The sequence below is a fragment of the Eleutherodactylus coqui genome, chromosome 8 (genome assembly GCF_035609145.1).
Source record: "Eleutherodactylus coqui strain aEleCoq1 chromosome 8, aEleCoq1.hap1, whole genome shotgun sequence".
Lineage (NCBI taxonomy): Eukaryota > Metazoa > Chordata > Amphibia > Anura > Eleutherodactylidae > Eleutherodactylus > Eleutherodactylus coqui.
Window position 1 is genome coordinate 190,540,072 of NC_089844.1, and position 25,136 is coordinate 190,565,207.

General features: G+C 48.1%; 1 protein-coding gene across 1 annotated transcript in view; it reads left to right on the forward strand.

Moving 5' to 3' along the window:
* The first annotated feature begins 2,430 nt into the window (after window positions 1-2,430).
* STK17B (serine/threonine kinase 17b) overlaps window positions 2,431-25,136 on the forward strand; it is a 49,915-nt gene continuing 27,209 nt past the window's right edge. Inside the window, exons 1-4 of the mRNA XM_066577150.1 lie at window positions 2,431-2,515; window positions 5,923-6,092; window positions 12,066-12,278; window positions 15,755-15,899. Coding sequence (XP_066433247.1) covers window positions 5,971-6,092; window positions 12,066-12,278; window positions 15,755-15,899 — 480 coding nt within the window. The 5' untranslated portion in view covers window positions 2,431-2,515; window positions 5,923-5,970. The remainder of the gene's footprint in view (window positions 2,516-5,922; window positions 6,093-12,065; window positions 12,279-15,754; window positions 15,900-25,136) is intronic.

Sequence of the window (25,136 nt, forward strand, 5' to 3'; positions counted from 1 at the left end):
TTGAGAGCGACAGAGGTACACATTTTACAGGTGAAGTGATGCGAGAGGTGATGTTAGCCCTTGGGGTGGAACAAGCGTTTCACACTCCATACCACCTGCAGAGTTTAGACAAAGTTAAAAGACTAAATGGTACGCTTAAGTTAAAAGAAGTGTTGTTTGGCTCTATGCCAAGATTGGGGCTGTATCATCCACAGGCCCTACAGCAGGGCTATGACATAGTAGCCGGGTATGTAAAGCACCTATGTGACCAGCTAACAGTAACCCAGAATCTAGTCTTTTTCTCCCATTCCAGACCCAGGCAACCTAGGGGGATCTCACTCCCTACAACCTGGAGACTGGGTGGTCGTAAAGAGGCGTGTCCGGAAATCCCTAGGGCCCAGATTCAAGGGGCCCTATCAAGTCCTGCTGACCACACCTACTTCGGTGAAAGTTGAAGGAACTGTTGCTTGTCTTGGGACTAATGGACTTTTTCACGCCCTACTTTGCCCCCCCATGAGAAGGAAAAATGAAAGACATTTTGTCTATTGATGGACTTTTGGACTCCTCACTAAAGACATTTTGTTTATTGATGGACTTTTTGGACTCCTCACTCCATGCTTCACCCTTATGAGAGGGTGCAAAAAGACAATGCCCAGAACCACTTTGTTAGACACCACCAAATACTGGTAGATGGACTGAACACCTCACAGGTGAAAGACTGTTGGACTTGTACACACACCTGGTGCCACTAGTCTTCCTTTCCTGGCTGTTCCTGTTCCATCGAAAGAACTGCTTGCATGGACAAATGAAAACTCAGAAACCAGAGATAGCTGGTGGGGTAACACATTTAGTTCCTTGAACCCTGCCAATTGGTTCTCTGGTTTAGGGGGGTGGTTCATGGGAATTCTACAAAGTATATTACAAATTGTGATGATTTTATTATGCATGTATATAGCCATAAAAATTGTAAGCTCATGTGTTAACAAATGTAGTGAAAAGGCTAAACTCTAACCCAGATGGACTTTGGGACCACCACATGACTCTAGGGAATCTGGCAGGAACCGGCACCACTCGGGTGGAGTGCCTCGCATGATGGTGGACCCTATGTCCAAAATGGGGGAGATGTAAGGGGTTAATTTAGTTGCTAAGCTATCAAAATACGAATAAATAGTTGAAATACAAAATGTGCTTTGGTTAAGAAAAATAAGGACCAGGTGGCCGGGAAAAGACTCCTCTGAGTTGTTCAAGGTTTTTTCCTTATCTGTGGTACATTCACAGGATGTCCTGGGCCCCAGTTTCCACTTCTCAATAGCTCATTAAGAAGGAATGTATTCTTGCAATTATATGCTGACCGCGAGATAAGCATATCCTGCCTGGACAGTGGTCTATGGTCTATATAATCCAATGTATTTTCTTGAATAAACTAGAAGTCATTTTGATCACACACTCTGTCTGTGTAGTCAGCGTATGTCTTCTCCGACGAGCGCTCGTTGATTGCTTATACTAATTTGGACCCAGGCAACATTAGCATTTGGTCTCCTTTGAAAAGACCCCCTACAGGTACAATTACATAACGAGGTACAGGGGCAGTCAGGTGTCAGAGGACACCCGCAGGGGTGGTCACGTGCACGTACACTTGTGGGGGCCGTCGGGACACCTGCGGGAGGGGCGGACAGGTGCACGGGACACCTGTGGTGGAGGGGGGGCAGGTGCACGGGACACCTGCGGGGGGGGTGGGGGGACAGGTGCACGGGACACCTGCGAGGGGGGGGGGGGCGGACAGGTGCACGGGACACCTGCGAGGGGGGACGGCGGACAGGTGCACGGGACACCTGCGAGCGTTAAACAGGTGCACGGGACACCTGCGGTGGGCAAACAGGTGCATGGGGCACCTGCAGGGGGGGGGGGCAGGTGCACGGGACACCTGCAGGGGGGCTGTCAGGTGCATGGGACACATGAGGGGGCGGTCAGGTGCACAGGACACCTGCAGGGGGGGGGGTCAGGTGCACAGGACACCTGCAGGGGGGGGGCAAGTGCACGGGACACATGAGGGGGCGGTCAGGTGCACGGGACACCTGCGGTGGAGGGGAGGGGGTCAGGTGCACGGAACACTTGCGACGAGCGGTCAGGTGCACAGACACCTGCAGGGGGTGTCAGGTGCTTGGACACTTGCAGGGCGGGTCGGGTACACGGGACACATGAGGGGGCGGTCAGGTGCACGGGACTCCTGCGGGAGCGGTCGGTGTATTAGGAGGCTCCCGACACGCAGTCAGTCAGGTATTCAGCACTGTTTCCCCCCAGCTCCTCCACAGGGCGGTTACCATGGATACGGGCTTATCGACGCAATGGGCATTTTGCTAAGCCAATCAGCGCCGGGTAGACCCGGGACTGAGCAGCGATTGGTGCATGGTGTTTGTGGGCGGAGTTGTATTCCTGCGTGCCATGACGTCACATCGCCGCTCTGTTCAAACTGTAACCGGCGCGCCAGTGACCGGAGCAGCGGGCGGAGGACGGAGGTGTGCACGGCGCTCTACAGGTATCACCATGGCAACAACACCGCTTAACCCTTGCGCTTCCTTGTAAAACCCCGAGTGGAGAAAAAATATACAACGTTGTCAAATGAAACTCAAAACCCCGGTGCGGCGCTATGTACCCCTGTCCTGAGCTGCTGCCTGTGTATGGGGTAGCACTGGGCGCTATGTACCCCTGTCCTGAGCTGCTGCCCGTGGGTGGGGTAGCACTGGGCGCTATATACCCCTGTCCTGAGCTGCTGCTGCCCGTGTGTGGGGTAGCACTGGGCGCTATTTACCCCTGTCCTGAGCTGCTGCTGCCTGTGGGTGGGGTAGCACTGGGCGCTATTTACCCCTGTCCTGAGCTGCTGCTGCCCGTGTGTGGGGTAGCACTGGGCGCTATTTACCCCTGTCCTGAGCTGCTGCTGCCCGTGTGTGGGGTAGCACTGGGCGCTATTTACCCCTGTCCTGAGCTGCTGCTGCCCGTGTGTGGGGTAGCACTGGGCGCTATTTACCCCTGTCCTGAGCTGCTGCTGCCCGTGTGTGGGGTAGCACTGGGCGCTATTTACCCCTGTCCTGAGCTGCTGCTGCCCGTGTGTGGGGTAGCACTGGGCGCTATATACCCCTGTCCTGAGCTGCTGCTGCCCGTGTGTGGGGTAGCACTAGGCGCTCTGTACCCCTGTCCTGAGCTGCTGCTGCCCGTGGGTGGGGTAGCACTGGGCGCTATGTACCCCTGTCCTGAGCTGCTGCCCGTGGGTGGGGTAGCACTGGGCGCTATGTACCCCTGTCCTGAGCTGCTGCCCGTGGGTGGGGTAGCACTGGGTGCTATGTACCCCTGTCCTGAGCTGCTGCCCGTGGGTGGGGTAGCACTGGGCGCTATGTACCCCTGTCCTGAGCTGCTGCCTGTGGGTGGGGTAGCACTGGGCGCTATGTACCCCTGTCCTGAGCTGCTGCCCGTGGGTGGGGTAGCACTGGGCGCTATGTACCACTGTCCTGAGCTGCTGCCCGTGTGTGGGGTAGCACTAGGCGCTATGTACCCCTGTCCTGAGCTGCTGCCCGTGTGTGGGGTAGCACTAGGCGCTATGTACCCCTGTCCTGAGCTGCTGCTGCCCGTGGGTGGGGTAGCACTGGGCGCTATATACCCCTGTCCTGAGCTGCTGCCCGTGTGTGGGGTAGCACTAGGCGCTATGTACCCCTGTCCTGAGCTGCTGCCCGTGTGTGGGGTAGCACTAGGCGCTATGTACCCCTGTCCTGAGCTGCTGCCTGTGTATGGGGTAGCACTAGGCGCTATGTACCCCTGTCCTGAGCTGCTGCCCGTGTGTGGGGTAGCACTGGGCGCTATGTACCCATGTCCTGAGCTGCTGCCCGTGCGTGGGGTAGCACTGGGCGCTATGTACCCCTGTCCTGAGCTGCTGCCCGTGCGTGGGGTAGCACTGGGCGCTATGTACCCCTGAACTGAGCTGCTGCTGCCTGTGGGTGGGGTAGCACTGGGCGCTATGTACCCCTGTCCTGAGCTGCTGCTGCCCGTGGGTGGGGTAGCACTGGGCGCTATGTACCCCTGTCCTGAGCTGCTGCTGCCCGTGGGTGGGGTAGCACTGGGCGCTATGTACCCCTGTCCTGAGCTGCTGCCCGTGGGTGGGGTAGCACTGGGCGCTATGTACCCCTGTCCTGAGCTGCTGCCCGTGGGTGGGGTAGCACTGGGCGCTATGTACCCCTGTCCTGAGCTGCTGCCCGTGGGTGGGGTAGCACTGGGCGCTATGTACCCCTGTCCTGAGCTGCTGCTGCCCGTGGGTGGGGTAGCACTGGGCGCTATGTACCCCTGAACTGAGCTGTTGCCCGTGGGTGGGGTAGCACTGGGTGCTGTGCATCCCTGCCATGAACTGCTACTGCCCGTGTGTGGGGTAGCACTGGGCGCTATGTACCCCTGTCCTGAGCTGCTGCCCGTGGGTGGGGTAGCACTGGGCGCTATGTACCCCTGTCCTGAGCTGCTGCCCGTGGGTGGGGTAGCACTGGGCGCTATGTACCCCTGTCCTGAGCTGCTGCCCGTGTGTGGGGTAGCACTAGGCGCTATGTACCCCTGTCCTGAACTGCTGCCTGTGGGTAGGGTAGCACTGGGCGCTATGTACCCCTGTCCTGAGCTGCTGCCCGTGGGTGGGGTAGCACTGGGCGCTATGTACCCCTGTCCTCAGTTGCTGCCCGTGTGTGGGGTAGCACTAGGCGCTATGTACCCCTGTCCTGAGCTGCTGCCCGTGTGTGGGGTAGCACTGGGCGCTATGTACCCATGTCCTGAGCTGCTGCCCGTGCGTGGGGTAGCACTGGGCGCTATGTACCCCTGTCCTGAGCTGCTGCCCGTGCGTGGGGTAGCACTGGGCGCTATGTACCCCTGAACTGAGCTGCTGCTGCCCGTGGGTGGGGTAGCACTGGGCGCTATGTACCCCTGAACTGAGCTGTTGCCCGTGGGTGGGGTAGCACTGGGCGCTATGTACCCCTGTCCTGAGCTGCTGCTGCCCGTGGGTGGGGTAGCACTGGGCGCTATGTACCCCTGTCCTGAGCTGCTGCTGCCCGTGGGTGGGGTAGCACTGGGCGCTATGTACCCCTGTCCTGAGCTGCTGCTGCCCGTGGGTGGGGTAGCACTGGGCGCTATGTACCCCTGTCCTGAGCTGCTGCTGCCTGTGTGTGGGGTAGCACTGGGCGCTATGTACCCCTGTCCTGAGCTGCTGCCCGTGTGTGGGGTATCACTGGGCGCTATGTACGACTGTCCAGATCTGCTCCCCGTGGGTGGGGTAGCACTGGGCGCTGTGCATCCCTGCCATGAACTGCTGTTGCCCGTGGGTGGGGTAGCACTGGGCGCTATGTACCCCTGTCCTGATCTCCTGCTGCCCGTGGGTGGGGTAGCACTGGGCGCTCTGTACCCCTGTCCTGATCTCCTGCTGCCTGTGGGTGGAGTAGCACTGGGCGCTATGTACCCCAGTCCTGATCTCCTGCTACCTGTGGGTGGAATAACACTGGGTGCTATTACCCCTGTCCTGAGCTGCTGATGCCCATGGGTGGAGTAGCACTGGGCGCTTTGCATCCCTGTCCTGAGCTGCTGATGCCCATGGGTGGAGTAGCACTGGGCGCTATTTACCCCTTTCCTGATCTCCTGCTGCCTGTGGGTGGAGTAGCACCGGGGGCTTTGCATCCCTGTCCTGAGCTGCTGATGCCTATGGGTGGAGTAGCACTGGGTGCTATGTACCACTGTCCTGATCTCCTGCTGCCCGTGGGTGGAGTAGCACTGGGCGCTATGTACCACTGTCCTGATCTCCTGCTGCCCGTGGGTGGAGTAGCACTGGGCGCTGTGTACCCATGTCCTGATCTCCTGCTGCCCGTGGGTGGGGTAGCACCAGCCTGCTGATAGATTTCCTTGAATATGGATTTATTTGTGTCTTACCAGGCTCTACCAGGCTGAGGTAACGCGCCACCTGCCGTTTGTGCAGTCACCATGCTGAGGAGTAAATTGGAAGCAGAGAGTCCCCGAGTCGGCCTATACTCTGCAAGTCGCACATCCATCAAGACGGAGAATTTCCATTATGTCTACTCTGTGGACACAAAGCTTCTGGGGAGGTAAGTCGCACACGGGGGTCAGTGGGAGTTGTTTGCAACTATATATGTATTTGGATGGTAGGGAATCTCTTACACCCCCTCAGATATCCCTGCCATGTGCCCACGCTTCACCCTCGGAGAGCTCGTGTGGCGCCCATTTGCTAGCAGCTTCTCACCTCTTCAGGCCAGTATCGCAACAGAAGGGCTTGAGCATTGTAAGATTCATCTGTGGCCGTCTCCAACTTGCCTGCTGTGGCACTCTGACCCTTTCACGTCCTTCCTTATACGTTGCTGCCCATCTTGCCACGCTCTGGTATGGCAGTGCCTGTTTGCAATATGCTTCTCGAATACGTCGGTGACACTTTTGTGCGTTCCTTCCGTGAGCAACCTGAATTTTCCCTCAATAAATCTGCTGGCGTCTAGGGAACGTTATGTTACAGGGTGGTATTTGGCGCCGTTTGACGGGTGCCGAGACCTTCCAGTTGGTGAATGTAGGATGAACGATGCTATAGATGACACTTGTGACTTATTGTCATATTATATACTGCAAATGTAGCGCAGGGCTGACGATAAGTCTCACATGCCCGTCGTATCAGCGTAGGCGAACAAAGTGCTATAATCAGGCGGATGAGTGGTAGAGTGCAGCTGTGTATCACATGTTGTGGGTATTAGTTTACCATGTCTCCACCAAAATAATGGGTGGCGACATCAGTTGGCAGTCCTGAGTAAAAGGAAATGCCCCCAGCTGCTGATTGGCTGCTGCAGACGTGCCCTCCTTAGCTCCACAACTCCGGTTCCTTCCGCCTCCTCCAGCAGCACCGCCGCTGACAAGGAAGACATACTGCTGGAAGCTGCTACAGCTGTTCTGCTGCTGCCGCTTTTGCTCCACGTAGCTAGTGGAAGCGCCTCTGGCAGTCCAGTAGCGGGCGGTACTGCCCATGGGCACCCAGCGGCGGCTGCTGCATCCAGCTCACAGTTGGCAAGCTACTTGAAGAGGCTTCGGCAGTTCTGTAGCGGCCGCAACTGCTCCTAGGTGCTGTGATTGCTCCATGTCCTGGCAGGGCAGCTTTTTAAAATGACTCTTGGCGTTCCGCTGCAGGCCAGGGCGGCTAGCTCCTAGAAGCGCCTCTGGCAGTTCTACATACGCGCACACACACAGTATTAATGTAATATGTATACGTATAATCTAATACAATACACCCGGTTTCCCTGAAAATAAGACAGGGTCTTACATTTTTGCTCCAAAAGATTTTCTGTCTTTACATGTATCGCTGCCTGGACACTATTTAAATAGATTTTTTTTATAACCTGTAACTAGGGCCTATTTATGGAGTAGGGCTTACATTTCAAGAATCCTGAAAAAAAAAATTAGGCTAGGGCTTATTTTCAGTATACATACACTGTAGAGGTGCACTACAGAGAATGGCCTGTAGGGCGCAACAGACAGGCAGTCTGGTGCCTGAGACAAGGGGAAAACACCCACAGGTGTGGTCAGTAAGTAGGATAAAGGTGTTCATTCCTGCTACAGTCAGAGGTGAAGTGGGCTGCAAGCCGGAGACAGGTCCAGTGAGAAGGACCTGGGCTGTGAGAGCCCGAGACAGGTCCAGGGGGAGACCTGGACTGGGAACAAGAGGTCTGGGGAGAGACCTGAACACTAAAGAGACTATTCGTGTGTCTCAGGAAAGTTGGGGTGAAACCTTCCTGAGGAAAGCAGAGTGAGTCCTGAGCTGAACACAACTGGGTGAAGCTGCCCTGGAGAGCGGGTGAGAACCACAGTTGGACTGTTTATTGAACTTTATGAAACAAAAGGACATTTACTGATACTGCTGTGAAGGGGAAAATAAATAGGAATTTGGAGTGTTACCCATTGGTGTCTACCTGTGATGTGAGTGAATGATTCCCGGGTTGCTACAACACGCACACACCGTCATGAGAAAAACAAAGTACAGCCCCTTTAAATTCAATCATTTACCTTTCAGGACATAATCTGGCCCTTGGATAAATAGAACACTTGACAAACTAAACTGTCATATTAACAGAAACCTGGCCTAAATGCTGAAGCAGTGTGTGAAAAAGGAAGTACAACCCATAAGGATTTATAGAACCACCGTTAGCAGCAGTATGTCTCGCTTCATTCTGGAGGAATATTAGGCTGCTTCTCTTTACAACATTGCTTCAATTCCTTGAGGTTTGTAGGCTTTAGTTTACGGACGGCTCTCTTAAAGGGGGAGAGCCTGCCGCCTGGGACCCCCTGCCAATCAGCTGTATCTGGGTCTTTGTGCTCATGCACTGATCTGATTTCTGCAGAAAGCAAACAGCTCCACTTCCACTGCAGTGGCCAGGCTTGGTATGGCAGCCTTTGAAGTGATTGGGAGCCTAGCTCGCAGTAGCAAGCCTGGCCACTGCAATGAGAACGGAGCTGTTTGCTTCTTTCAGAAATCAGCTCAGTGCATGAGCATAAGGGCCCAGTAGGGGTCCCAAGTGGCAGACTCCCATCGATCTACTATTGATCGCCTATCCTAGGAATAGGTCATCAATAGTTTACAACAGCTCCTGTCCCGTCACAGCATTTTAATTGGATTTTGGCCTGGGCTTTGGGCCATTGTAACCTCTCGGCCCTTTTGTTTTTCAGCCATTTCAATGTAGATTTACTGATGTTCTTGGGATCATTGCCCCTTGCAAGATCCAGTTTAGGCCAAGCTTCTGGATAGATGGCCTCACATTTGTCTCTAGAATACTTTGGAATACAGAGGAGTTCATGGTTTGACTCAATACCTGCAAGCTGCCGGGTCTTGGGGGTGCAAAACAAGCCCAAATCATCTCCCACCGTGTTTGACAGTTGGCATGAGGTGTTGGTGCTGATATGCTGGGTTTGGTTTATGCCAAACGTTGCACTGGGCATTTTGGCCAAACATCTCCACTTTGGTCTCCTCTATCCTGAGGACATTGTCCCAGAAGCCTTGTCACTTGTTCAGATGCAGCTTTGTAAACCTTAGCTGTGCTGCCATGTTCTTTTTCTCCTGGCATCCCTTCCAAACAAGCTTCAGTCTTTTTAAGGGGTTGTCTCGCGGCAGCAAGTGGGGTTATACACTTCTGTATGGCCATATTAATGCACTTTGTAATATACATCGTGCATTAAATATGAGCCATACAGAAGTTATTCACTTACCTGCTCCGTTGCTGGCGTCCCCGTCGCCATGGATCCGTCTAATTCTGATGTCGTCTTGCTTTTTTAGACGCGCTTGCGCTGTGCGGTCTTCTGCCTGGTGAATGGGGCCGCTCGTGCCGGAGAGCTGGTCAGCGCGTCGTCATCGTAGCTCCGTCCCGTCACGTGTGCCGATTCCAGCCAATCAGGAGGCTGGAATCGGCAATGGAACGCACAGAGCCCATGGTGCACCATGGGAGAAGACCCGCGGTGCACCATGGGAGAAAACCGCAGTGCATCCCTGGGAAAGGACCGGCGGCCATCTTTGGGAGAAGTCCTTATTTCGTCGGATCGGTGAGTAGCAAGCGGGTTAAAAACCGCTTTAATTTGCTATTTTATGTCAGGGGGTGACAGGGGGAATGGGGTAAGGTAAAATTTTGAGGTTTGCCGCGAGACAATACCTTTAACTATATTCTGTCATGAACGTGAGCATTTCACACACTGAGACCTTCAGAGCCGGAGCTCTTGGGCTTTTTGCAGTTTCTGAGTGTTGCAGGGTCTGACCTTGAGGTTAAGATTGTCAGCTGCCTTGAATGTTTTCCACTTGTGAATGTTGGACATTAAACAGTTTGTCCTTCTAATCCTTCCCGGATTGATGGGAAGCAACAATTGCTTCTCTTAGACCATTGCTGTTATCTTTCCCCCTTGTTGTTGTGTTAACACATGCCTGAGTGCTCCAGACCAGCAAACTGACAAAACGTCTCCTTTTATTAGAAGTTGTCAGAATTGCTGCTGATAAAGTAATGGAGGGCATTTGATTAGCAGCATCTGACTGCTACTTACCTCGTAGATTTTCACATGCTGCTTCTGCCTTCTGACCTAGTTTATGTTAAATACTAATACTGTGTAATCTGTCATGTGTTGCTGTTCATAAGAGGTTGTATTTACCTATTTGTAAGACCTTCTAAAGACCAGATGTCTTTGTCTCCTCCATATCATTGGGGGACATGGCTTGGACCGTGTGTATAGCTACCTCTACTGGGAGGCGGGCACTAAGCGGAAAAAGTGTTAGCTCCTCCTACCAGTTGTTGTCCTTCCCTCCTCTTATCTAGTATAGAGGTTAGTATCTCCCCTCCCTTCCTGTCCTGGACTACTACCAGTCACATCCATCTTGGATTCACATCTTCGCAGGCTTTTTTCCTGGGCTGTTTTGACAACATTATCCCACGCGGTCTCTGGTCCGCTGGTCTCCGGGCCGGTAGGCTCTGCCCGGCGGCGGTCTCCCCTGCTCTATTGCCTCTCCTGCAGTACATCTTGCAGTAGGCTATATTGCATTAATTGTACAAGTGCTGTTTTAGCGCCATGTCCGACTACATGCCATGCGTGTATGCTCACTGTAATACTTAGTTTACATGCGATCAGTTTAAACTGTTTTGTTCTGTATTCCATAGCAGCAGGCGACTGGAGAACCAACTACTGGCATCTCTCCTGCCTACTCTATACAAACTGCTGAACCAGAATGGGCACAATCCCAGACAATCATGGACCATAGCAGGGCCTTTATCGCTATACGTCAGATGCAGACAACTTAGTTATGCAGGACTCTGCCCGTGGTAGACCACGGAAGAGAACGAGAACCTCGCATTCAAAGCAGTTGTCTACATTTCCTGCATCACCATCCCGGTCAGTTAATCCTGAACTGAAATCCCAGCCTCCCTCTGGAGAAATTAGTCAGTCTGTGGGTGAATTCTTTAAAGGGGTTCTGTCATTAAAAGAAAAATTCTATACTTCCCTGTTCCTCCCCCGTCAGTCTACTTACCAGATCTTCACCTCCCCCATCTTCTCCTGCTTCCTGCAGTCCGGTGGGGTCACTTCACCTCCAGCTGCCTTATTCTTCTCCTTCCTGTGAGGTTACATTGGTTGGCAGTCTTCTGCCTGCCCGGCAATGTACGTTACGTCACAGCTCACAGGCTCGCAGGGGGACTGCCTATCTGCTTTAGAGATTGCTCATCCTTCCTAGGCAGTGAAGCTACAGCCCAGGGACCTGACCTTCACTGACCCAGCTGGGAGGAATGTGAGGAATGCAGGCTTCATAACAAGCCGGCCGGCGTGCGGTGAGGTGACTCCGGGATACTGCAGAAGCTCAGCCAGGAGATGTGGTAAGGAGACTTGGGGGAAGGAATAGGAGGGTATAGATTTTCTCTTTTTTTTTTTTAAAGGACAAAATCCCCTTCTGATTCTCATCTGTATGAAGAACAGGTTTGAAATGTTCCAGTATGGTGGGTAGTCTGATAGTTTCCATAAGGAATACCTTTGAAGTCTCAGAATCGACTACATCAGCGGTGTCTTTTTCATTTAGATGTTCAAAGTGTTCTCCAAAGGTGTCCAAACTCATCGTGAAGCGTTTGAGGAAGTCCTGAACAGGGAATGAAGCGTCACTAAACTTAGGAGTGTAGCTATCATGTATCCTTGGGTCAGTAAGGCATCTACTGAATGGGCTAGCAGCTATGCCGAGGTATTCTTTCTGGATCTTCTAAAGAATTACCAGACATGGATCTTTTTTTGTTTCTCATGACACACAGACCAAATATGGAGCAGCACACGGTATAAAAAAATAAAATGTGCAACTAGCCTAAAGCCTACCAGCACATGGCCGGCACATTGATGTGCATTGGCATGTCCTAATAATCGTCTGGTATGGACAATAGGACGTGTGATGAGTTTCTCATGCAGTCCGCAACCTCATTGAGTAGTAAGGGTCTGTGCGCTGTCAGCGTGTCGGAGGCCCTGCCCTGCGGAGCGATCATCTGTAGTAGGTCAGTTATGATACATCCTTGTCTGGTGTTTAGGGGGAGGTTTGCCGTGGTCCGCCGGTGCACGGAGAAGGCCACCGGGAGAGAGTTTGCTGCCAAATTTCTTAAAAAGAGAAGACGAGGGAAAGACTGCAGAGCGGAGATCATCCATGAAATTGCTGTACTTGAAATGGCGAAGCCAAACCCACACATCGTGGATCTCCATGACGTCTATGAAACTACCAATGAGATTATTGTCATCTTAGAATAGTAAGTACCAATTATTCTATTTACATTACAGCTGTTCCTTAAAGGGGTTGTCCACAAACACAATTACCTATCCACCACCGTAAATGCATGATCACTTAGGTATAATTAAAAAAGTTTAGTACGGTGTAGAGCAAAATGTGTTTTTATTTATTCCTAGCAAAGGAAACCAAGTAATCCTGTAGATGTGAGACCTTTTATTGGCTAACAAAAATACATGATGCTATAGCGAGCTTTCAAACCTCTCCTCCTTCCTCAGGCTGTGGAATAGATCTGAAGGTGTGTGTGTACGTGTGTGTGTACGTGTGTGTGTACGTGTGTGTGTACGTGTGTGTGTACGTGTGTGTGTACGTGTGTGTGTACGTGTGTGTGTACGTGTGTGTGTACGTGTGTGTGTACGTGTGTGTGTACGTGTGTGTGTACGTGTGTGTGTACGTGTGTGTGTACGTGTGTGTGTACGTGTGTGTGTATGTGTGTGTGTACGTGTGTGTGTACGTGTGTGTGTACGTGTGTGTGTACGTGTGTGTGTACGTGTGTGTGTACGTGTGTGTGTACGTGTGTACGTGTGTACGTGTGTGTGTGTACGTGTGTGTGTGTACGTGTGTGTGTGTACGTGTGTACGTGTGTACGTGTGTACGTGTGTACGTGTGTACGTGTGTACGTGTGTACGTGTGTACGTGTGTACGTGTGTGTGTACGTGTGTGTGTGTGTGTGTGTGTGTGTGTGTGTGTGTGTACGTGTGTGTGTGTGTGTGTGTGTGTGTACGTGTGTGTGTACGTGTGTGTGTACGTGTGTACGTGTGTGTGTGTACGTGTGTGTGTGTACGTGTGTGTGTGTACGTGCGTGTGCGTGTGTGTGTACGTGCGTGTGTGTACGTGCGTGTGCGTGCGTGTGTACGTGCGTGTGCGTGCGTGTGTACGTGCGTGCGTGTGTGTGTACGTGCGTGTGTGTGTACGTGCGTGTGTGTGTACGTGTGTGCGTGTACGTGTGTGCGTGTACGTGTGTGCGTGTACGTGTGTGCGTGTACGTGTGTGCGTGCGTGTGTACACGCGTGTGTGTGTACGCGTGTGTGTGTACGTGTGTGTGTGTGTACACACTAGCTGATATACCCGGCTTCGCCCGAGTTCTTTGGCGCTTAGAATTGAATAATCAAGTTGGGACCCATTAACGTTTCCTATTTATGACATAATCAATGCCCGTACCAAATTTCATGTTTGTACGACACCGGGAAGTTGGAGAATTAGTAGTGAGTCAGTCAGGGCTTTTGTGTATATGTGTGTGTGTATATGTGTATATATGTATGTATGTATGTATGTATAATATATATACACACACACACACACGTGGGATTAATTTACAATTGAAAGAATACCACAACAGAAATACAGACCTCTTTAAATAGTGACTGTTAAGGGAGTGAAGGTTTTATGGTCCCTGAATTAGTGTTGGGGGGGGGGGGGTTATTATGGAGTTTTAGAATTAGTGAATTAGTGGCCAGTGAGGGAGTCAGGGCTTGTGTGTGTGTGTGTGTGTGATATAATATATAAATGAAACTTTATTTGTATAGCGCCAACATATTCCGCAGCGCTTACATAGACAGGGCGGATACAGAAAGACAAAAGTACAAACATTACAGAACCACGGTTACATAGTAATCAATTGATGGAAACAATAGGGGTGAGGGGCCTGCTCCAACGAGCTTACATACTACAAGTAATGGGGTGATACAGAAGCAAAAGGGGCAGGAGATGTGCACAGTATGGCGAGGTGGAGAGTGAGGGATTCTATACACATAGACAATGGTCAGACATTTAGCCATGTGACGGAAGAATCGGTATGTTTGCAGGGGGCAGTTGATGGTGGCTAGCAGGGATTACAGTCGGTAGGTCAGGGAGCATGTTATCAGGCGGTGTACAGAGGGGTTTGTTTAGGGAATGCAGTGTGCCTCCCTGAAGAGGTGCGTTTTTAGAGCACGCCTGAAGTTCTGCGAGTCCTGGATTGCTCGGGTAGCCTTTGGTAGTGCGTTCCAGAGGATCGGTGCTGCTCTGGAGAAGTCTTGGAGGCGGGAATGAGAAGTTCGAATTAACGGGGCGCTCAGTTTGGTTTCATTAGCAGAGCAGAGAGCCCGGGCTGGGTGATGGATTGAGATGAGGGAGGCGATATAGGGGCGCGCTGCACTGTGGAGGGCTTTGTGGATGAGGGTAGTGAGTTTAAATTGAATTCTGTATTTAACAGGCAGCCAGTGCAGTGACCGGCACAGGGCAGAGGCGTCCGAGTATCGGCTGGACAGGAAGATGAGCCTGGCTGCCGCATTTAGATATATATATATATATATACTTATATATACATACATACATACATACATACATACATACATACATACATACATACATACATACATACATACATACATACACATATATATATATATATATATATATATATATACTGACTGACTTAATTTTCACATATAAATGTAAATAAGGAATCGGCCTCCGTTAGTCCTTGGATCGTGCTCCAAAACTGAGGAGGGGGAGGGTGTTTAGAGATCGGTCAGGTCCCTGTTTCCTGTCCAGGGGAAGGCGGGCTCGTCCGTGTTGTCATGGGGTCATGCGAAGCTGATTTCCGGTAAGTAATCTTTGGTCTTTACTTTTTGTACAATTTACCCCTAATTAAAAAAATAATAATAATAATAAATTTAGTAAAAATGGTATTAAAAAATGTCCCTATTTGTGAGGCAGAAATAATTTTGACAAGTCAGGAAAAAATAATCAGGTTATAAAACCACCACAGGGGTAAAGCAAAGCACTCTAATCTCTAAGGGGTTATTGGGGTTATCCAGCTGTTAAAGACTGATGGCCTAGCCTCGGGGTGGGCAATGAATATCTGCTACCCGGGACCCCCGCCGATCAGCAGTTATATGTGAGAACAATCCTGTTCATACTCGGACCGCCATACTATAGTTGGAAGGAGCCGCGGCACTTGTACAACCGGCTGATCAGTGGGAGGCCCGGGCAAGATTCCATGGATCCTGAGGATGGGCCATCTGTTTTTAGAAGCCAACTAACCCCTTTAGCACTGGCGGTTTGTGCCTCTAAATACACTCCACCCCGTTCTGTCATATCTGTATGTTCTGTAAGGACTGTTCACACGTGGTTTCAGGCTCCGTCCCCGGGTTCTGTCAGACTTCTGCCTAAATCGCCAAAACACGTCATCCAGTTGGAAATCATCACAGGCTTGTATTAGTGGAACGTGGCCCAGTAAGGTGAGGCCGGTTCTGTTCACATCCGGTGACCATGGTGTAGAATAATGGTCTCTGATTCGGTGATGGAAGCTTACGGGTTCATCCAGGTTTCCGTCTGGAAGACATGCCGGACAGACCTGGGGACGAATTCTGAAAAGTGGTGTGAACAGCCGTTAGTGTTATTTAGTAAATTGTGTATCTTCAGTTCACAATATCTGCGTATTTGTAACCGCAGTGCGGCAGGCGGAGAGATATTTAACCTTTGTGCACCAGACCGAAATGACAACATCTCTGAAGGACAGATCATCGGACTGCTCCGTCAGATCATCGAAGGCGTGAAGTTCCTGCATGAAAACAATGTTGTTCACCTTGATCTTAAGGTACATGTAATAGGCTGGGAGGTAAGTGGAGATGGACTGCTACTTACCTGCCAGCTCTTCACTAACGTTTCCTTCCTGGGGTGGGGCTCCGTTCTCTGATGTGTACCTGCCAACTGATACCCTAATGGAATGGAGTAGAATCTGGCAAATATGTAGCTTCTAACTAATGTTTCTGTAACCCCTTCCTGCCCATGCTTGTCATCGGAAGGAGGGGATTGAGGTGACATGCCATGACAGCATGTAGAATGGCGATGGCTCTGAGGCTGAGCCCAAGCCATCTGCAGCAGGAGCTGGCTATGACTGACCGCCCGGGTCTTGCTGTCAGGTTTACCAATCCTTGCTGTTAACCCCTTACATGCTGCAATTATTGTTGATCAAAAAACGTGCAAGGTGGTCAAAGGGAAGGCCAGTCAACTGCTTTTGAGTCTGCCATGGCTTTTCTTAGACAGAAATAGTGATAATAGTGAAAGTACTGCGGTGTATTATCTGAGTAACCATGAGATCATAGATTCAAGTTCCCTATAGGCCCATTTTTTTAAAGAAGTGTGTTTTAAGAAAATAAGTCAAATTCCCCCTTTTTTATGCCCACTGTTTAAGGGAAAATGAATAAAAAATACTTGGTATTGCCACATCCGTAACAACCTGTATTATGAATTGAACACACGTTTTATATCCTATACGGCAAACCCCATTGTATGCATAAAAAAGGAGCCAAAATATATATTTTTTAATTTTTTTGTTAATCTTGCCTTCCAAAAAAAAATGTAAAAAAAAATCATATGCGACCAAAAGGGTACTAAAAAAAACAAGCTATCACTGCAATAAAAAATGGGTCTTTTCAATGCGGCAATACTAAAAAAAAAAAAATATTATTATTCTAACCCCCCCTCCCCCCTCCATGTGACCCTTTATCTGTACAATTCCATAGAAAGAATAAAAAACTAAAATCTTCTAGGGTGGCAAAACAAAAATAACATAACTAAGACAATGTGATTGCTTAAAGGGGTTGTCTCGTGGAAGCAAGTGGGTCTATACACTTCTGTATGGCCATATTAATGCACTTTGTAATATACATCGTGCATTAAATATGAGCCATACAGAAGTTATTCACTTACCTGCTCCGTTGCTAGCGTCCCCGTTGCCATGGTTCCGTCTAATTTCGGTGTCTTCTTGCTTTTTTAGACGCGCTTGCGCAGATGCATCTTCTCCCTTCGGCTGGTCTTGGAAGCATCGGCGTTTGGCTCCGCCCCCTTTTCGCGTCATCGCGTAGCTCCGCCCCCGTCATGTGCCGATTCCAGCCAATCAGGAGGCTGGAACCGGCACACGTCATGGGGCGGAGCTACGCGATGATGCGTACAAGGGGGCGGAGCCAAAACGCCAATGCTTCCAAGACCAGCCGAAGGGAGAAGATGCATCTGCGCAAGCGCGTCTAAAAAAGCAAGAAGACACCGAAATTAGACGGAACCATGGCAACGGGGACGCTAGCAACGGAGCAGGTAAGTGAATAACTTCTGTATGGCTCATATTTAATGCACGATGTATATTACAAAGTGCATTAATATGGCCATACAGAAGTGTATAACCCCACTTGCTGCCGCGAGACAACCCCTTTAAGTATTAATACCTTCATGTGGGGTGTGATTGTGTTTAGAATTAGCCAATCACATGTAACCTCCTGATAAATAGTAGTCAGCACTCCGTTGCCAGTATTTGGAGGGATTCTGTTGAGAACCTGTTGTCTGAGACCGAGAGGAACTTGTTGGCTAGAATCCCAGAAGGGATGTTTAGTGTAAAGCCAACATTGCCATCAGCAGAAGACCCCCAGACCTAAGTGATGATGGTGGGGGCAGCATTATATGGAGGGCTGTTCTGCTGCTGGAACTGGGGCTTTACCCCCTTCATGACACGGCCTATTTTGGGCTTAAGGATGCAACAATGTTTGGCGGATTTTCTTCTCCGTTTATCAAAAGTCAAAACTTTTTTTTTTTTTTTCCGTCGACGCAGCTGTGTAAGGGCTTGTTTTTTGCGTGGCGAACTGTAGTTATCGGCGTCATTTTTGGGTACATTAACTATATTGTAAAACTTTAATATTTTTTTTTGTTATGATAGCAGGGAGAGAAAACGCATCAATTCTGCCGTAGATTTTTTTTTTTTCTTCTTTTTTTACAGTGTTAATCATGCAGCATAAATAAGACATTCCATTTTTTCTGCGGACCGGTACGGTTACAACGATACCAAAATTCTTACATTTTTTAGTCTTTTCCACTTTTGTCCAATAAAAACCCTTTTTTGGGAAATTTTTTTTTTTTTCTAAATCGCTGCCCTCAAAGTCCTGTAACTTATTTATTTTTTGATGTACGGAGCTCTATGAGGGCTTATTTTTTGCGAGACGAGCTGTAGTTTTTATTGGTACCATTTTGGGGTACATACGGCTTTTTAAATCACTTTTATTGCGTTTTTAGTGAGGCAAAATGCTAAAAATTGGCATTAGCGTTTTTTTTTTTAACGCTTTTTTCCATGCACAGTCAAAAGCATGTGCAACTTATTGTGCGCGTCGTTACGGACGCGACAATACCAAATATGTGGGTTTTATTTTATTTTTTTACCTTTTTTTTTTTTTATGCTAATCTGAGAAAAAGCATTAAAAAATGGGTTTTTTACTCATATTTTTTTTTAATTCATCTTTTTAATCTTTGTTTTTTTACAACATGTGTGTCCCTCTGAGGGACTTTGACCACAGCCCTGCTGATCGCTGTGATAAGGCATGGCAGAGCTACTGCTCTGCCATGCTTTATTGCTTATACAGCGATCTCAGGCACTGGTAACACAGGACGCCAGTGTCTGGCGATAACATCGCGAGAGCCGGCCGAAGACACAGAGGGAGCGCGCTCCCTCTGCGAAGGGGTTAACAGCGGAGGGCGCATCTCCGATGCCCCCCCCGCTGTTGCAGCTGGACGCCGGCTGTGACTGACAGACGGCTCCCGCTGCGGGATAGTGCGGGATCATATGTGATCTCGCGCTATCCCCAGGACGTAAGTTTACGCCCTGTTGTGGGAAGTACCCCACTCCCAAGACGTAAACTTTACCTGGAGCGGGAATGGGTTAAGGCCCATTTACACGGAGAAATGATAGCTTAAAAGCGATCGTTTGAGCAATAATCGTTGCGTCTAAACACACGGCCATCGTCCGCTTTTCGTGCACTGCTAGTTGATCATTAAATTAAGGCCAGCCTAAAAATCATTCTGTGGTCTTATCAGGACCGCATGCTGAGTAGCAGGTAGTGTTGATAGCATTGTTTCAGCTATTTAACCCTTTGGAGAACAAAGGAGCTGAAAGCAGATAAAAGCCCTCCGGCTATTAACTGCATTCAGCTAAAGGCTTCATTTGCATGCTAATAAGCTATTAAGTAGCTACTTCATAGTTTATGCAAAAAGATCACTCAAAGCTGTCCCTCGTACTGTTGTTTGACAATTTTTAAGCCATCATCGTTCCGTGTAAATAAACCTTTAGTCAAGGTAGAGGGGATTATGAACAGTCCCGAATATCGGTCCATGTTGGCCCAAAACCTTCAGGCCTCTGCTGAAAAGATGAAGAAGAATTTCACCTTTCAGCACGATGACCCAAAGCGGATCGCCAAATCAATAAAAGAATGGCTTCACCAGAAGATGATCATTTTTGAAATGGCCCAGCCTGAGCCCAGACCTGAACCCCACTGAAGAGCTCTAGGCGCTACACACCAGATGCCCTCGCAATTTGACAGATTTAGAGCTGCTGCAAGGAGAAGAGCGGATGTGCCATCTCGATAGACACCGACCCAAAAAGACTGAGTGCTGACACAAAGTCACAGGGGGCATCAAAGTATTGGGGCTGGTTTACACTGGCTGATGATCGCTCAAAGGACAGTTTGAGTGACAACTTTGAGCGATCATTTTGCATAAACTATTAAGTAATTAATCAGCTACTTAAGAGCAATTAGGTATGCATATGCAGCCTTCTCTGAACATAGTTAATAGCCCGAGGGCTCTTATCTGCGCTCAGATCCTTTGTTCTCCATGGGGAAACGATGCTATCGGCACGCCCCGTGGAGAACTGCTGATAAGAGTGAATGCCGATTTTTAGGTTGACTGAATTTAACAATCAGCTAGCAGTGCCCGAAAAGTGCACGATAGGCGCACATTTACACGCAATGATTACCGTTTTTTTTATTTTTATTTTTTTGAAGCGATCATAGGCTGGTGTAAATGGGCCTTTAGGTTTAGGGGGTATTTTATGGTTCAAAAATATCTTATTAGCTGCATCAGAAAGAACAATACATTCACAGGAGAAATCCCAATATAATTAAGGCTGTGTTTTACTTATCTAACCACATTATGTTAGTTTTTATGTTTTCCACCCTAAAAGACTTGTTTGTTTTTCTATGGAATTGTCCAGATAACGGGTGGAAATAAATATGCAATGATTCATCTTTGTTTAACATGACAAACACCTGGCATTGTAACGGGTGGGTAGACGTTTTATATCCACTGTATACAGAATACAAAGTCAGTAAAGTGTAACATGACTACTTTCTGTGCTGCAGTTTGTTTTTCTTACAATACCCCTCCCTCTTTTGCTGTGCAGCGAGGTAAAGATAGGGCTGAAGAATCTGTCATCACCTCACTACACAGCAGCAGAGGGTGATGACAGGCTCAGCACATTGGGTGTGTAGTAGTCTATGTCACACCCTGATGCACTGAGAGCCCTGTCAGCAAAGGTGCTGTGAAGGGAGAAGCTATCTGCAACACAGAAGCGGATGGGGATTAATGAAGCACCAGTGGTGGTGGGACAGATTGGAGGCACAGGAAGACATATACATAAAATAAAATGGAGACGTTTATTAATATACTAGTACTGCATAAAGTAACTGTTGTGACTGACACAGCCGGAGTGCCCTCCACTGCTATGCAGTGAGGTGAAGACAGATTTCTTATCTGTATCATTGGGGGACACAGATTGGACCCTTGGTATAGCTGCTGCCACTAGGAGGCGGACACAATGCAGACAAAGTGTTAGCTCCTCCTTCCTGTTATACCCCTCCTGCATGCACCAAGCCAACCAGTTTCAGCTTAGTCTCCGTAGGAGGCAGACCTACTTGTTGCCGGTCTTCAACAGTCTATTGGATTCAAGGAATACAGGGAGGCAGGACTCTCCCAGTTACCCTGAGGAGATAGAACCAAACAGAGTTAACCTCAGAAGAAACAGGAGATCCATCCAAGCCCTAATTTGGATATGCTCCAGCAGGTATAGAAAAAGTGAAGAATCCACAAGGATACTGCTGGTCGTGCCATAAAATCCAAAGCCTTTATTTTAAAGTGCCATACAAATGAGTAAAATGTAAGGAGGACGCGTTTCTACTCCGGCACGGAGTCTTGATCACCTTGTTAGGCTGTCGGTTTCCACTTCCTTTTACGTACATGTAGCTAATTAAAAACTAACATTCCACACATGATTGTTAACCCTTTACCATATTACGTTTGTCCTGTTACTCTAAAGCACATACCAATGAACTACTCATATGCCGCCATTAGAGCGTCTAAAATGTATGGAAATTGCGAGAGAATAGTATGCACAAAAATATGTATGAAATGAGGGCTCATGCCCACGGCTGTAACTGCAGTGAAACGCCGCGGATTCCCGCTGCGTTTTACACGGTGGGAATCCGGCCATGGGCATGAGCCCTAATACAGATGTTTTATTCTTAGATTTTCTCAAACAGGTTAAAATATACTAAGCAGAGAAGGGTCTCGCCGATCCGGATGCAGGGTCCCTCTGCATAGATTGTCCACGTATATTTGTTTAATCTCCTATTTGCTTTTTCTTCATGCCAGTAATTTATTATATCCAATCTCTATGTATTGAAGCACCATTCCATAGCTCTCTAGCGCTCTAGCTCTCCAGCTCTCCAACTTCCCGATGTCGTAGAAACATGAAATTTGGCACACGCATACATTATCTCCAAAATAGGAAAAGTTAATGGGTCCCAACTCGATTATTCAATTCTAGCGCAAAAGAATTGGCGTCGAAATTTTACGTATGTAATCTAAATCTGTCACTTTCCAATGTCATAGAAACTTAAAATTTGGCCCGAGCATTGATTATGTCCTAAATAGGAAAAGTTAATGGGTCCCAACACGATTATTCAATTCTATGCGCAAAACAATTAGCGTCCAAATTTTACGTACGGCATCTAATTATCTCACTTTCCGGTGTCATAGAAACGTGAAATTTGGCACGAGCATTGATTATGTCATAAGTAGGAAAAGCTAATGGGTCCCAACTCGATTATTCAATTCTATGCGCAAAAGAATTAGCGTCCAAATTTTACGTGCGGAATGTAATTTTTCCACTTTCCGGTGTCATAGAAACGGGAAATTTGGCACGAGCATTGATTATGTCATAAATAGGAAAAATTAATAGGTCCCAACTCGATTATTCAATTCTAGCGCAAAAGAATTGGCGTCGAAATTTTACGTGCGGAATGTAATTTTTTCACTTTCCGGTGTCATAGAAACGGGAAATTTGGCACGAGCATTGATTATGTCATAAGTAGGAAAAGCTAATGGGTCCCAACTCGATTTATTCAATTCTAAGCGCAAAAGAATTAGCGTCCAAATTTTATGTACGTAATCAAATTCTCTCACTTCCTGATGTCATCTATATATATAAAATTGAATGTCTGCGTGTCTGCCTGCGTGTCTGCCTGCGTGTCTGCCTGCGTGTCTGCCTGCGTGTCTGCCTGCGTGTCTGTCTGCCCTTTATGCGCTACTACACCATTCATCCGATCGCCATGAAACTTTGGGAAGTTGTTGAGTACACTCCTGGGAAGATTATAGGCATAGTACATTTATGCTATGATAAATGGCGTGCGTGCGTCATCGACAGTTACGACCCCCCCCCCCCCCCCACGTAGATCGTTCGATTTCCATCATTGCCACTAATTCTCTCACTTCCCGATGTTGTAGAAACATGAAATTTGGCAGGAGCATTGATTATGTCATAAAAAGGAAAAGTTAATGGGTCCCAACTCGATTATTCAATTGTAAGCGCCAAAGAATTAGCGTCCAAATTTTGCGTACGGAATCTAATTTTCTCGCTTCCCAATGTCATAGAAACTTGAAATTTGGCACGAGCATTGATTATGTCATAAATAGGAAAAGCTAATTGGTCCCAACTCGATTATTTAATTCTATGCGCCAAAGAATTAGCGTCCAAATTTTACGTACGCAATCTAATTCTCTCACTTCCTGATATATATAAATGAATGTATGTCTGTCTGTTTGTCCTTTATGCATTACTACACCATTCATCCAATTGCCATGAGACTTTGGGAAGTTGCTGAGTACACTCCTGGGAAGATTATAGGAATAGTACAACTATCCTACGATAGGTGGCGCGCGTGCGAGCGTCGTCGACAGTTATGCCCCCCAGACAAAGATCGTTTGATTTCCATCTCAAGCACGAAAGCAAAAGGCATTACGAGCAACGGGATGAGTGTTCAACCACAAAATGATGCATCCGCCGAACGTTTCGCAAGACAATTGCTGGATATTGAGAATGCTGAGGTAAAATGAAAGCTGTGCTGTGATTGGTTGCTATTTCTTATACTGCTGAGGTAACATGAAAGCTGTGCTGTGATTGGTGGCTACTTATACTACTGAGGTTGCATGAAAGCTGCGCTGCGATTCGTTGTTATATATTATACCACTGAGGTGTAACATGTAAGCTGCGCTGTGATTGGTTGCTATATATAATACCGCAGAGGTAACATGAAAGCTGCGCTGTGATTGGTTGCTATTTTTTATATTGCTGAGGCAGAATAAAAGTTGCACTGTGATTGGTTGTTATTTCTCTTACTGCTGAGGTAACATGAAAGCTGCGCTGTGATTGGTTGTTATATTTTATACTGCTAAGGTAACATGAAAGCTGCGCTGTGATTGGTTGTTATATATTATACCACTGAGGTAACATGAAAGCTGCGCTGTGATTGGTTATCTAGATATATAAAAACGAATGAATGTATGTCTGTCTGTCTTCGCAGCAACGCGCCACGGGCAAGCTAGTCTATATATATATATAAAATTGAATGTATGCGTGTCTGTGTGTCTCTGTGTGTCTGTCTGTTTGTCCTTTATGCGCTACTACACCATTCATCCGATCGCCATGAAACTTTGGGAAGTTGTTGAGTACACTCCTGGGAAGATTATAGGCATAGTACAACTATCCTACGATAAATGGCGCGCGTGCGAGCGTCGTCGACAGTCCCCACATAGATCGTTCGATTTCCATCACTGCCACTAATTCTCTCACTTCCCAATGTCGTAGAAACATGAAATTTGGCACGAGCATTGATTGTCATAAATAGGAAAAGCTAATGGGTCCCAACTCGATTATTCAATTCTATGCGCAAAAGAATTAGCGTCCAAATTTTACGTACAGAATCTAATTTTCTCGCTTCCCAATGTCATAGAAACTTGAAATTTGGCACGAGCATTGAATGTCATAAATAGGAAAAGCTAATGGGTCCCAACTCGATTATTTAATTCTTTGCGCCAAAGAATTAGCATCTAAATTTTACGTACGGAATCTAATTCTCTCGCTTCCCAATGTAATAGAAACGTGAAATTTGGCAGGAGCATTGATTATGTCATAAATAGGAAAAGCTAATCGGTCCCAACTCGATTATTTAATTCTATGCGCAAAAGAATTAGCGTCCAAATTTAGGTACGGAATCGAACTCTCTTGCTTCCCAATGTAATAGAAACTCGAACTTTGGCACACGCATTGATTATGTCATAAATAGGAAAATCTAATGGGTCCCAACTCGATTATTCAATTCTATGCGCCAAAGAATTAGCGTCTAAATTTTACGTACGGAATCGAATTCTCTCGCTTCCCAATGTAATAGAAACGTGAAATTTGGCAGGAGCATTGATTGTCATAAATAGGAAAAGTTAATGGGTCCCAACTCGATTATTCAATTCTATGCGCAAAAGAGTTAGCGTCCAAATTTTGCGTACGGAATGTAATTTTCTCACATAGAAACTTGAAATTTGGCTCGGGCATTGAATATGCCACAAATAGGAAACGCTAATGGGTCCCAACTCGATTATTCAATTCTATGCGCAAAAGAATTAGCGTCCAAATTTTACGTACGGAATCTAATTTTCTCGCTTCCCAATGTCATAGAAACTCGAAATT